Source organism: Barbus barbus (genome assembly GCF_936440315.1).
Source record: "Barbus barbus genome assembly, chromosome: 5".
In the NCBI taxonomy this organism is placed as follows: domain Eukaryota; kingdom Metazoa; phylum Chordata; class Actinopteri; order Cypriniformes; family Cyprinidae; genus Barbus; species Barbus barbus.
In genome coordinates this window covers 30208096-30220616 of record NC_136733.1, presented here as the reverse complement: position 1 = coordinate 30220616, position 12521 = coordinate 30208096, and the positions used below count along the sequence as shown (strand labels likewise).

The 12521-nt window shown below is 37.2% G+C and overlaps 1 protein-coding gene across 1 annotated transcript in view; it reads right to left on the bottom strand.

The window, feature by feature from the left end:
- arhgap20b (Rho GTPase activating protein 20b) overlaps nucleotides 1-12521 on the bottom strand; it is a 48934-nt gene that overhangs the window by 18652 nt on the left and 17761 nt on the right. Inside the window, exons 9-12 of the mRNA XM_079417288.1 lie at nucleotides 12145-12309; nucleotides 8078-8247; nucleotides 2468-2629; nucleotides 2136-2236 (exon numbers count right to left, since the gene is read on the bottom strand). Coding sequence (XP_079273414.1) covers nucleotides 2136-2236; nucleotides 2468-2629; nucleotides 8078-8247; nucleotides 12145-12309 — 598 coding nt within the window. The remainder of the gene's footprint in view (nucleotides 1-2135; nucleotides 2237-2467; nucleotides 2630-8077; nucleotides 8248-12144; nucleotides 12310-12521) is intronic.

Genomic DNA, 12521 nt, shown 5'->3' with positions numbered 1-12521 from the left:
TTAATGGTCTTGCCATAATTACTATGTGTTTTCTTGTTCTTAAGAGCAGGGTCTTTGATTTTATGACAGTAAGTAAATTACTTTCTCCCTTGCCAGTTCCTTGAGGTCTTCTGATACTGGTCTGCTTTGCTAGTCCCTTTTTCTTACTTTCAATAGACATCTAAAAGCTCTGTTCCATGAGCTCTTCACAAAATCTCCTTTCAAAATGATGGTTTTGTGTGTAATGTGTTTTTTCACCTGGCATCTCAATGTGATCTTGTGAGTAGCCTATTCATATATATTTTATAGGTAAAATGTGCTTTACACATGTAAGACTTGAAGAACCTCAGATACCTTTGATCTTCTGAGATACGGACAATATACACACAGTGTATTAACATACAGACATTCATTTCAACATCTCAAAGTCCCTTCTCACCTATCCTTTTCATCCACTTCCTTCCCTTCACTCAGCTCAGTCAACAGCATAAAATAATGTTCTACATGAATGCAAGACTTGTTTGGTATCATTTGAATTGTCTCCATGCATCTGGTACAATGGTCCCAACCTTACAAGTAGAAGACTAAAAGGTAATACAGATCCTAAGTTTAAGTAAAACTGCATTTCATTAGCTCTGTACTTGTACTCTGCATAAATGACAATAAAGTTGAATCTAATCTAATCTAATCTAAAGAGTTTAGAGATAAGATTGGTCCCATCAACTGCCATTATATGACTGATTTAATTTGTGTTCTACAGAAGAAACAAAGTCACCTACATCTTGGCAGATAAACTTCAAATTTAAATTTTTGGATGAACTATCCCTTTCAGTTGTTATGCAGTTTCATTAACTAAGGGGGGCTAGATAAAATATTATTTGAGTAATAGTAAGCATGGTCTGGCATACTTCATAGTACTAGCCATAACCTCTGGTTATTGTCTCCGCTTTATTCAAGTTGCTATATAGTCAGATTAACAATAGGGGGCTAGATAAAAACACCATTGAAGTATTAGCTTATTTCATAGTGCTAGCCATAACATCTGATTATAGTTTGAGCTTTAACCAAGTTGTACAGGTGACTGTAGGGGGCTAAACAGAACCACTATTTTTTTTTTTAAATAGCATGAGGTGGTCTATTAAATAGTAGTCCTAAACTCTGACTATGATCAGACAGGAGAGTTTGTGATCGTGAGATCCCCGTACACTGGCCGGCATGAGAAACTTTGAACAACATAGATTCCTAATGAACATGTAAAATTTTAAGTAAAAAGTTAATTAGAAATGGATAAACAACCAGTTTGTATTTCAACCTACATTCAAGGTCATAATAAAATGGAGTCAGGTTACAATTTCTTTTAAATTAAATAACTTTTGTCCACTGAAAAGACCAAACGCACAGGAAACCTTCAGCCACCATTGGACACTTCTGTTGGGCCAGTTGTAGAATACACATGTAAAATCATCATCCACTGGAACGCCAATCTCTTGTGAATGTGTGTACAACAGTTAGCGGAACCTAGAGATTTCAGTTTATAAAGTTTTAAACATGGATATTTTTCTTCCACAAACGAATCCCTGATGCACTTTATTGGACTTCAACTGGACTACTGAATATCAACAGCCATTCACTGCCATTATAAAGCTTGGAAGACCCAGGACTTTTTTTTTTTTTTAAATAACTCCTTATTAGACTGAAAGAAGAATGTCTTATACACCTAGAATGGCTTGAGTGAGTAAATCTTGGGGTAATTTTCAATTTTGTGTGAACTATCCCTTTAAGGCATCTATAGAACTCTAAATGTAACTATATATTGTGATACAAAGTATAAATATTGTATGTTTCTATAGCTGTAAATATGTAATACTGCTTATGTTTTAGATGCTGCCAGTACATACATGTTGTATGTTTCAGCATCTACCTAAATGCACAAAAAGTGTTTTATACCTGGAAATGGTATGTATGAATGCCTACAGTTAAACAATGATACCAGGTTGGGTATCTGTGCTTTATGTTTGTGATGTCTTTATTTTAGGAAAATTACCTTAGGATATAGAAAGGAGTTAAATAAAACATTTTAGTCTATACACTTTATACACTGAGTATAGTGTGTATGTGTGAGCATATGTAGAGTACATGTTTTATGCTGTTCTTACCTTCTGACTCGGTTAAGTCTATCCTCACACTGTAGCACTTCCATCCAGTCCTCATATAAGTCACAGCACAAAACACCACCAGGCAGTTTGCGTAAAAATTCCTACACACGCACACACACACACACACACACAATTTAATAAAGAATAAAAAGCCCATTCAAAGAAATTTTAATATATAGGGCACAGAGGAAATTATGTTCAAGCCACTAATTATGAGAATTTAGACTGAGAATGAAGAATTGTGAATGTTGATGAGGAATACTTTGTGTGAATTTTTATTCAGAATTTTTATTCATTCAAATCAATGTGAATTAAAATGATTGTGTTCTCACTGTAATTAGAGATGCAGAGACGAAAACTGATTGTTCATGCGGTGAAATACTTTGCCCAGCATTCATTCGCTCCTTCAGGATCCTACAGTTTCTGGCATTTGCTGAACGACGGAAGATTCCACAGGTCTCTGGACCCTCACTGAACAGCAGATAAAGCAGGTCCTATGTGTGTGCACACGCACACACACACACAAAATAGTTAATCAAAGCCAGGGGATCCCAAAGTTTTTAGTCAGCCAAACACCTTTCACTTAAAACATTACAGGAGTCCCCCCTGAGAGATTTAATATATATTTATACATATACAGTATCTCACAGAAGTGAGTACACCCCTCACATTTTTGTAAATATTTTATATCTTTTCATGTGACAACACTGAAGAAATGACACTTTGCTACATTGCAAAGTAGTGAGTGTACAGCTTGTATAACAGTGTAAATTTGCTGTCCCCTCAAAATAACTCAACACACAGCCATTAATGTCTAAACCGCTGGCCACAAATTGGGCCCAATTAGCCATTTTCTCTCCCGGGTGTCATGTGACTCGTTAGTGTTACAAGGTCTTAGGTGTGAATGGGGAGCAGGTGTGTTAAATTTGGTGTTATCGCTCTCATTCTCTCATACTGGTCACTGTAAGTTCAACATGGGACCTCATGGCAAATAACTCTGAGGATCTGAAAAAAAGAATTGTTGCTCTACATAAAGATGGCGTTGGCTATAAGAAGACTGCCAAGACCCTGAAACTGAGCTGCAGCATGGTGGTCAAGACCATACAGCGGTTTAACAGGACAGGTTCCACTCAGAACAGGCCTCGCCATTGGTCGACCAAAGAAGTTGAGTGCATGTGCTCAGCGTCATATCCAGAGGTTGGGTTTGGGAAATAGACGTATGAGTGCTGCCAGCATTGCTGCGGAGGTTGAAGAGGTGGGGGGTCAGCCTATCAGTGCTCAAACCATACGCCGCACACTGCATCAAATTGGTCTGCATGGCTGTTGTCCCAGAAGGAAGCCTCTTCTAAAGATGATGCACAAGAAAGCCCGCAAACAGTTTGCTGAAGACAAGCAGACTAAAGACATGGACTACTGGAACCATGTCCTGTGGTCTGATGGGATGGTTCAGATGGTGTCAAGCGTTTGTGGTGGCAACCAAGTGAGGAGTACAAAGACAAGTGTGTCTTGCCTACAGTCAAGCATGGTGGTGGGAGTGTCATGGTCTGGGGTGGCATGAGTGCTGCCGGCACTAGGGAGCTATATACAGTTCATTGAGGGCACCATGAATGCCAATATGTACTGTGACATACTGAAGCAGAGACTGGGCCGCAGGGTAGTATTCCAACATGATAACGACCCCAAACACACCTCCAAGACGACCACTGCCTTGCTAAAGAAGCTGAGGGTAAAGGTAATGGACTGGCCAAGCATGTCTCCAGACCTAAACCCTATTGAGCATCTGTGGGGCATCCTCAAATGGAAGGTGGAGGAGCACAAGGTCTCTAACATCCACCAGCTCTGTGATGTCGTCATGGAGGAGTGGAAGAGGACTCCAGTGGCAACCTGTGAAGATCTGGTGAACTCCATGCCCAAGAGGGTTAAGGCAGTGCTGGAAAATAATGGTTGCCACACAAAATATTGACACTTAGGTGTGTACTCACTTTTGTGGCCAGTGGTTTATACATTAATGGCTGTGTGTTTAGTTATTTTGAGGGGGCAGCAAATTTACACTGTTATACAAGCTGTACACTAACTACTTTACATTGTAGCAAAGTGTCATTTCTTAAGTGTTGTCTCATGAAAAGATATTATAAAATATTTACAAAATTGTGATGGGTGTACTCACTTCTGTGAGATACTGTATATTAGGGCTGTCAGTCGATTCAAATTTTTAATCTTATTAATTACATGGTGCGATGATTAAATAATCTAATTAATCACATAATAAATTTGGCTGTGAAAATACCCACAAAAAATTATTTAAAACTATTATTGTGTTAAATGATAAAGTATCAAGTAGACATAACAAATAGTAGCTTTAGAAAGATATTGTTTTATTTCATTCAACGTAAAATACAGGCTACAGCGGCCTAACAAACTATAGAACATAAAATAAGATAATTTGAGAAAAATCTTAGTATTTTTTGTTCATGCAATAAAAGTCACTGGGAATCAAAACAGCATTTTTACAGTACTAGCAGTCTTTAAAATACCTTATTTTATGTTGCAGAGACAAAAGGAATTCAGGTTTGAAATGACATGAGGGCCAGTAAATGACGACAGATTGTTTTTTGGTTTTTTTGGTGAACGATCCCTTAAATGAATGAATTAATTAAATGAAATGACACTCTAAAGAAGAAACTAAAACTGCCAGCATGTGACGGTAAATGTCTTTGAGTCATTCATTCATTCAATTTGTTCAAAATGCGGATTCATTCAGAAACTAAACACAAGGTAATATAATATAATATAATAAAAACACACAATATTAATCATTTAAAATAACACAATATTAACTTATTTACTGAACTGTTGTATAAAATCACATTTGCACTCGTGGTATTCATGATAAGCGATATTAGACATGAGCGCTGTTTATGTCCAATTTTCATGTCCGCTTATCATGTAATTTAAATATGAGACAAAAACTCATACAGGGGCATTATTGCCCCAATATCTTGAATTTTAGGAAATAACTTAATTTATGGAGCCGTTGCCCGGCATCATATTTGTCAGTCAACTGTATGAAATGTAAGATGACATACAGGTCTGGGGTCCGGGCCAGTACGATAACGGCGTAAAAGATTTTTAATTGTGTAATTTTTCATAACTAATTAAGCTAAAGTGGTAAACTGATGGCCCTAATATACAGGTCCTTCTCAAAAAATTAGCATATTGTGATAAAGTTCATTATTTTCTGTAATGTACTGATAACATTAGACTTTCATATATTTTAGATTCATTACAACACAACTGAAGTAGTTCAAGCCTTTTATTGTTTTAATATTGATGATTTTGGCATACAGCTCATGAAAACCCAAAATTCCTATCTCAAAAAATTAGCATATTTCATCCGACCAATAAAAGAAAAGTGTTTTTAATACAAAAAAAGTCAACCTTCAAATAATTATGTTCAGTTATGCACTCAATACTTGGTCGGGAATCCTTTTGCAGAAATGACTGCTTCAATGCGGCGTGGCATGGAGGCAATCAGCCTGTGGCACTGCTGAGGTGTTATGGAGGCCCAGGATGCTTCGATAGCGGCCTTAAGCTCATCCAGAGTGTTGGGTCTTGCGTCTCTCAACTTTCTCTTCACAATATCCCACAGATTCTCTATGGGGTTCAGGTCAGGAGAGTTGGCAGGCCAATTGAGCACAGTAATACCATGGTCAGTAAACCATTTACCAGTGGTTTTGGCACTGTGAGCAGGTGCCAGGTCGTGCTGAAAAATGAAATCTTCATCTCCATAAAGCTTTTCAGCAGATGGAAGCATGAAGTGCTCCAAAATCTCCTGATAGCTAGCTGCATTGACCCTGCCCTTGATAAAACACAGTGGACCAACACCAGCATCACTGACTGTGGGTACTTGACACTGGACTTCAGGCATTTTGGCATTTCCCTCTCCCCAGTCTTCCTCCAGACTCTGGCACCATGATTTCCGAATGACATGCAAAATTTGCTTTCATCCGAAAAAAGTACTTTGGACCACTGCTTCTCTGTAGCCCAGGTCAGGCGCTTCTGCCGCTGTTTCTGGTTCAAAAGTGGCTTGACCTGGGGAATGAGGCACCTGTAGCCCATTTCCTGCACACGCCTGTACACGGTGGCTCTGGATGTTTCTACTCCAGACTCAGTCCACTGCTTCCGCAGGTCCCCCAAGGTCTGGAATCGGTCCTTCTCCACAATCTTCCTCAGGGTCCGGTCACCTCTTCTCGTTGTGCTGCGTTTTCTGCCACACTTTTTCCTTCCCACAGACTTCCCACTGAGGTGCCTTGATACAGCACTCTGGGAACAGCCTATTCGTTCAGAAATTTCTTTCTGTGTCTTACCCTCTTGCTTGAGGGTGTCAATGATGGCCTTCTGGACAGCAGTCAGGTCGGCAGTCTTACCCATGATTGCGGTTTTGAGTAATGAACCAGGCTGGGAGTTTTTAAAAGCCTCAGGAATCTTTTGCAGGTGTTTAGAGTTAATTAGTTGATTCAGATGATTAGGTTAATAGCTCGTTTAGAGAACCTTTTAATGATATGCTAATTTTTTGAGATAGGAATTTTGGGTTTTCATGAGCTGTATGCCAAAATCATCAATATTAAAACAATAAAAGGCTTGAACTACTTCAGTTGTGTTGTAATGAATCTAAAATATATGAAAGTCTAATGTTTATCAGTACATTACAGAAAATAATGAACTTTATCACAATTTGCTAATTTTTTGAGAAGGACCTGTATATAAATCAGAAATGCAGGTATAAAAATATACTTTTTTAAATATTAACATTATTTCTAACAGTTTTGATTATTTTAAAATGATTTATTTTATGATTTAATTCATTATTAACTTTTCATCAATTCATAAACCCTCTGGGTTACAAAACACTATTCTAAGCTAATGATAGACAGATGATCAACCTGACCTTATCTGACCATGAAATGAATGACAATTTAAATGTTTAATTGTAGTAATGACTTATGACGTAACAGTCTTTAACCTCCATAATTGGGTCTCTGTCTCAGCTATAAGCCATTAAGGATTTGACCCCATCTTGAAAGGGTCATAAAATGGTAAAAGCTTAATATACCTGCAGTATGAAGCCATTAAGCACCTAAATATCTAACAGAATGCTCTTACATTTGCAGCTGATAATATATTCGTTTTATAGCTACAATATTCATGGTGGTCATTATGAACAAATCAGTAGCAAAATTGTTTAATTTGAAATGGACTAAATCAGGTTATACAATTACATTATTTTTTTATTTTAAACAATACCTTGTAAGACAACAAAAAAATTGCATTGACCCACGCTGCCATGGGAAATCCCAGTTGAAAGTTGATAGAAACAGTTGAAAGCATACCGCGACAAAAGTATTGTTTTACTGAGAGGACATTCAAACTACTTTTTCATTATGAATATGAGACTGGCCTGATGAATAAATGCTGTATCTGATACAGGTAATCACACTCACTCAGTCGATATCTCTCTCTACTCTACATAATACATTTAGCATATAGCTTACAGCATATAGCTTTAAATATAATACACTTTTTGTACATAATACTTTTAACTTCAACGAAACAACCCCACATTTCTCCATTACTAGCTCTAAGATGACGTTTTCTAATAAGTATCGGAAGCTTGGGATAATCTGTTAAACTCTCAACTTGAGATATGAATCCGTGGCGGAAGGAAGTAGTTCCACACACAAGACATTCTGTTCTCATTTCTTATTTAGAACTGTTGTATAAAAGCAATATCATGTTGGGTTTTATTCTCCATGAGCGTTCATCGTTCATGTGACTAAACCTCTGGCTCAGTGAAAGAGCCATGAATGATGCTCATAAACAATCAAACCCAACATGACTAAATACAGTGAAATGAAAAGATCCAGAGCCAGTGATATCCTTACCATTATTGGTTTAGGCAGGTTTCCATCAAGACAAATGGAGGAAAGTGGCTGGCCAAATAGGTTGTGCGAGGTAGTTTGTGGGTCAGACTGGCCATCAGATTGGTGAAAGTGTCCCCTCCTCAGAGCCCAATCAATCAGAGACCTTTTTCTTTTATGTTTCAGCAAAGCACCTGTCAATGAAATAAAACAGACCAGTCAGACTTAGGCAGTTTCATTATGTGGAGGAGCTAATGTTCTTCTGATCCCAGTTTTGACAAACAGTAGTTGCATCTACTTTATTTTATGTTTGAGAAAAAAAAAAAGCAAGAAAAATTTCACTCTTTTTTTGCACCCTCAAGTAAAGGTTTCCTCTCAGCATTTTAGTGTCACCTAAGATTGTCAAGTGTTTTACGTCTCATCTAGAACTAGTCTGATCACATGCTTTGATGTCCCTAATTGTCCTGTAGTGTAATGGTGTCTGTAGAGGGATAAGGAGGGCATGGGTGTGCCACTCTCAAGCGTAGAAGATATCAGAATAGGCTGCATTCTGTGTGATTATGCTAAATGCTCCTCTTAAAGCTCTTCGTTAAGGTCTGAATGAAAGGCCTCTATTACTAATAACTGACCCCATCTGGCACCATTATGAACAATCAAGCATAATATGATGACATGTGAGAGAATCCAAATAGCTTATCGGTAGTTTCAGAGGTAATATAATAAGCATTATTTACTTAATTTAGTGCTGGAAAATGTATAGCTAAATTAAATGTTAACTGTTCTGTTTGTTGATGTCCTCCTCTTGTCTTCACAATTTTTGTGTCCTGAAAATTATAAAAAAAAACTTTTTTTTTAAAAGTTCTGAGAAACAAGTTTGTGACATTTACAGAAGGAAAAATGCCATTGCTTTTATGTGCATAATCATGTTAATAAACACTTTTAATAAACACTTTAGAGTGTTTTTTGTTTTGTTTTTGTTTTACAAAGACCTGCTTTTATACCAAAACAAGCTTATGGTTGGTATTTTCAGAGAAATGTCAAATTCCTCTCACGATGATGTAAATATCTTTATGTTTCAAAGTGATACATCAAAACAGACAACAGAGAAGAACTCTTTCAAAAGAGTACATACTGACAGATTTTACACTTCCCTGACAGCTCTAATTCCCCACAATTACTGGTCTGACAAGATGAATGTGAAAAATCGTGAAGGATGTTTTTCTTAGCGCTAATGGACAAGAGTATGGTAGGATATAGGTGGATGTTGACTTAATTAGAATTTATTACATTTCTTTTTATAAAGATTAAAATGCAGTCAACTACATTCACAACCACCTGGATCAACAACAACCTCCTCACACCTTTGATCATGGAAGTCTTTGAGTATGTCCTGAGAAACAATAACTGGAGGTGGACACATTGCAGTTTGCCTGCTGTGCAAACAGGTCTGTCAAGAAGATGCTGTACAACACTGTGCTGGTGTTGTCTTCCATGACTTCAGCTCAGGCTGTACTATAAACAGTCTAGGACATGAACATCCTTTCTGCCACTGGGATCTGCATGCTTTATGAGGAACGGGACACAGACTGTCAGGGTAAATATTCAAGCATATTAGACTCTGGCCATGAGAACTGGAGTAGTTTGAGCTTAAATGGCAGCTCCCAGTGCAGTTTTGTTCAGCCATTATTATTGTTTATTACATCATTACTGGGACTGAGAGAAGTCACATTTTTATCTCCAGTGAAAATTTAATTTAATATTCAAGCTTACCTTTTGTGAGTGGCCATGTTCTCAAACTACATAAAATATGCATTCATGATGGGAACCACTGAGTTTAAAATATGAAACCCAAGCCCCCGGTTTCACAAGGTTTAAGCCTTGTCCCAGATTAAAATGTAAGACTGAGCTGTTTCAACTGAAAGAAACTTGCAGTGACTGATCTTAAAATATATCAGTGTCTTTGTTTTGTCTCAAGATGCACACCAGTATGCCTAATGTTAGTTTCTAAGGCACGTTTATAAAAAATTACTTAAATGTTCTAACTGAACTATGGCCTAATCCTGGTTTAGTCTAAGCCATGTCTGTGAAACCAGGCCTAAATTTACCCAACATTTTAAAAAAGTATTATTATTATTATTATATAGCTTTTCAGCAATGATTTAAGCAATAAAGCAAATATGAAACCAATTAATTTACTTCAAAAATGTTGACGCATGTGAAATATATAGAACATAAGAATTAAATTCTGTCCTTATCTGCCCTCATTCATTTAATTCTAAATTTATTTTTTCAGAAATGACAAACATTTATTTAGATGAACACCAAATCAGAAATTGTTAAGAGGTTTGGAATGACGGGGTATGATCAATGACATATTTCATTTTTGAGTGTTTATTTTTATTTATTTTTAACACTACAGTTTGAAGGATTTGTTATAGGCTAATTCATGAAAAACAAAAATACACTGCCATTCAATCGTTTGGAATTTCTTTTTTAAAAAGAAGTCTCTTATGCTTACCAAGGCTTTTATCTTTGATCAAAAATTATTGTGTGCGTGTGTGTGTGTGTTTTTGTGACAAATGAGGACATAAAGTTGTATAATGATATGGTATGACATAAGTATTAAAAGGTGAAGGTGACGTATGAGGACATTGCCCCATGTCCCCACTTTTCAAAACACTTATAAATCATAAAGAGTTTTTTTTTTTTTTTTTTTGAGAAAGTAAAAATGCACAGTTTCCTGTAAGGGGTAGGTTTAGGTGTAGGGTTGGTGTAGGGCAATAGCACATACGGTTTGTACAGTATAAAAACCATTACGCCTATGGGATGTCCCCACTTTTCACAAAAACAAACGTGTGTGTGCGTGCGTGCGTGCGTTTTTGTATAATGATATGGGTATGAAGTTGTAGCTTTAGTTACTTTTTCTTATTTGTAAGTCGCTTTGGATAAAAGCGTCTGCTAAATGACTAAAAGTAAAAAGTAAAGAGTGTAAAGATCATCGACTCTACCGTGCGACTGCACCGGGATAGGACATCGGCAAAGGATATAAGTATCGCTTTTTATTTTTATTTTTTTTTATTTTTTTTTTCCCTTTTTATGTTTACTATTGAAATGTTGTTGTATGCATTTGTCAATTTTATTTCATTTCTGTATTTTCTTAAATGGGTGTGTATAGATTATTTACAGAGTGTTAACTTGTAGTTTTAGTTACTTTTTCTTATTTGTAAGTCTCTTTGGATAAAAGCGTCTGCTAAATGACTAAAAGTAAGTAAAGTAAAAGTATGATATAAGTATTACAAGGTGAAGGTGACTTATGAGGACATTGCCCCATGTCCCCACTTTTCAAAACACTTATAAATCATACAGAGTGAGTTTTTTTGTTTTTTTTGAGAAAGTAAAAATGCACAGTTTCCTGTAAGGGGTAGGTTTAGGTGTAGGGTTGGTGTAGGGCATTGGTCTCAAACTCAATTCCTGGAGGGCCACAGCTCTGCACAGTTTAGCTCCAACCCTAATCAAACATACCTGATCCAGCTAATCAAGGTCTTCAGTATCACTAGAAACTTCCAAGCAGGTGTGATTTGGGGCTGGTTGGAGCTAAACTCTGCAGAGCTGTGGCCCTCCAGGAATTGAGTTTGAGACCACTGGTGTTGGGCAATAGCACATACGGTTTGTAAAAGTGGACATGGGGCAATGTCCTCATAAGTCACCTTCACCTTGTAATACTTATGTCATACCCATAAAAACCATTACACCTATGGGATGCCCCCACTTTTCACAAAAACAAACGTGTGTGTGTGTGTGTGTGTGTGTGTGTGTGTGTGTGTGAGTGAGAGAGTGAGAGCAAGAGTGAGAGCAAGAGTGAGAGCAAGAGTGAGAGAGCGAGAGAGGGAAAAGTTCTCTTCAGTAGATAAAGTGCAGCAAAAGTCAGAAGATTTTGTTTCTACTAATGGCCTATGCACTGCCACATACTGTAGAGAACCCCATAGACAACAGACCCTCAGGAAAGGCACTAGTCTTACTAAGCATTTGATGAAATTATAAAGTTTTATTGAGCTAGCCACAAGCATTCTTTTGGTGACAAATGCACTCACCCCTAGGAGTGCGTGTTCTGGGTTTTAGGGTGAAGTGAGGAGTCTTGGGAGCCTCTGTCTGCTGACCAGAAGTAAACGCTTCCTGCAGGGTCTCACTGGGCATGTGCAGATGGTCTTGCTGACTTCTCAGGGAGTGATGCAGGATGAAGAATGGTAGCTCATGGCCTAGAAGAGACACAAATGGAGACAGGATATTGTTATTTTAGATAGCAGGAAATTTCATTTTCAAAAGAACAGTGCAGGGGCCAAAAACCATATTAATGTGTTTACCTTATGTATATGCTTGAAAAAAGCAAGCATAAAGCAATGTCCTTATTTGACATTGAGAAGAATTATTGGTTGGTTTTCAAATTTCTCTATAACTAGCACAAAAAATT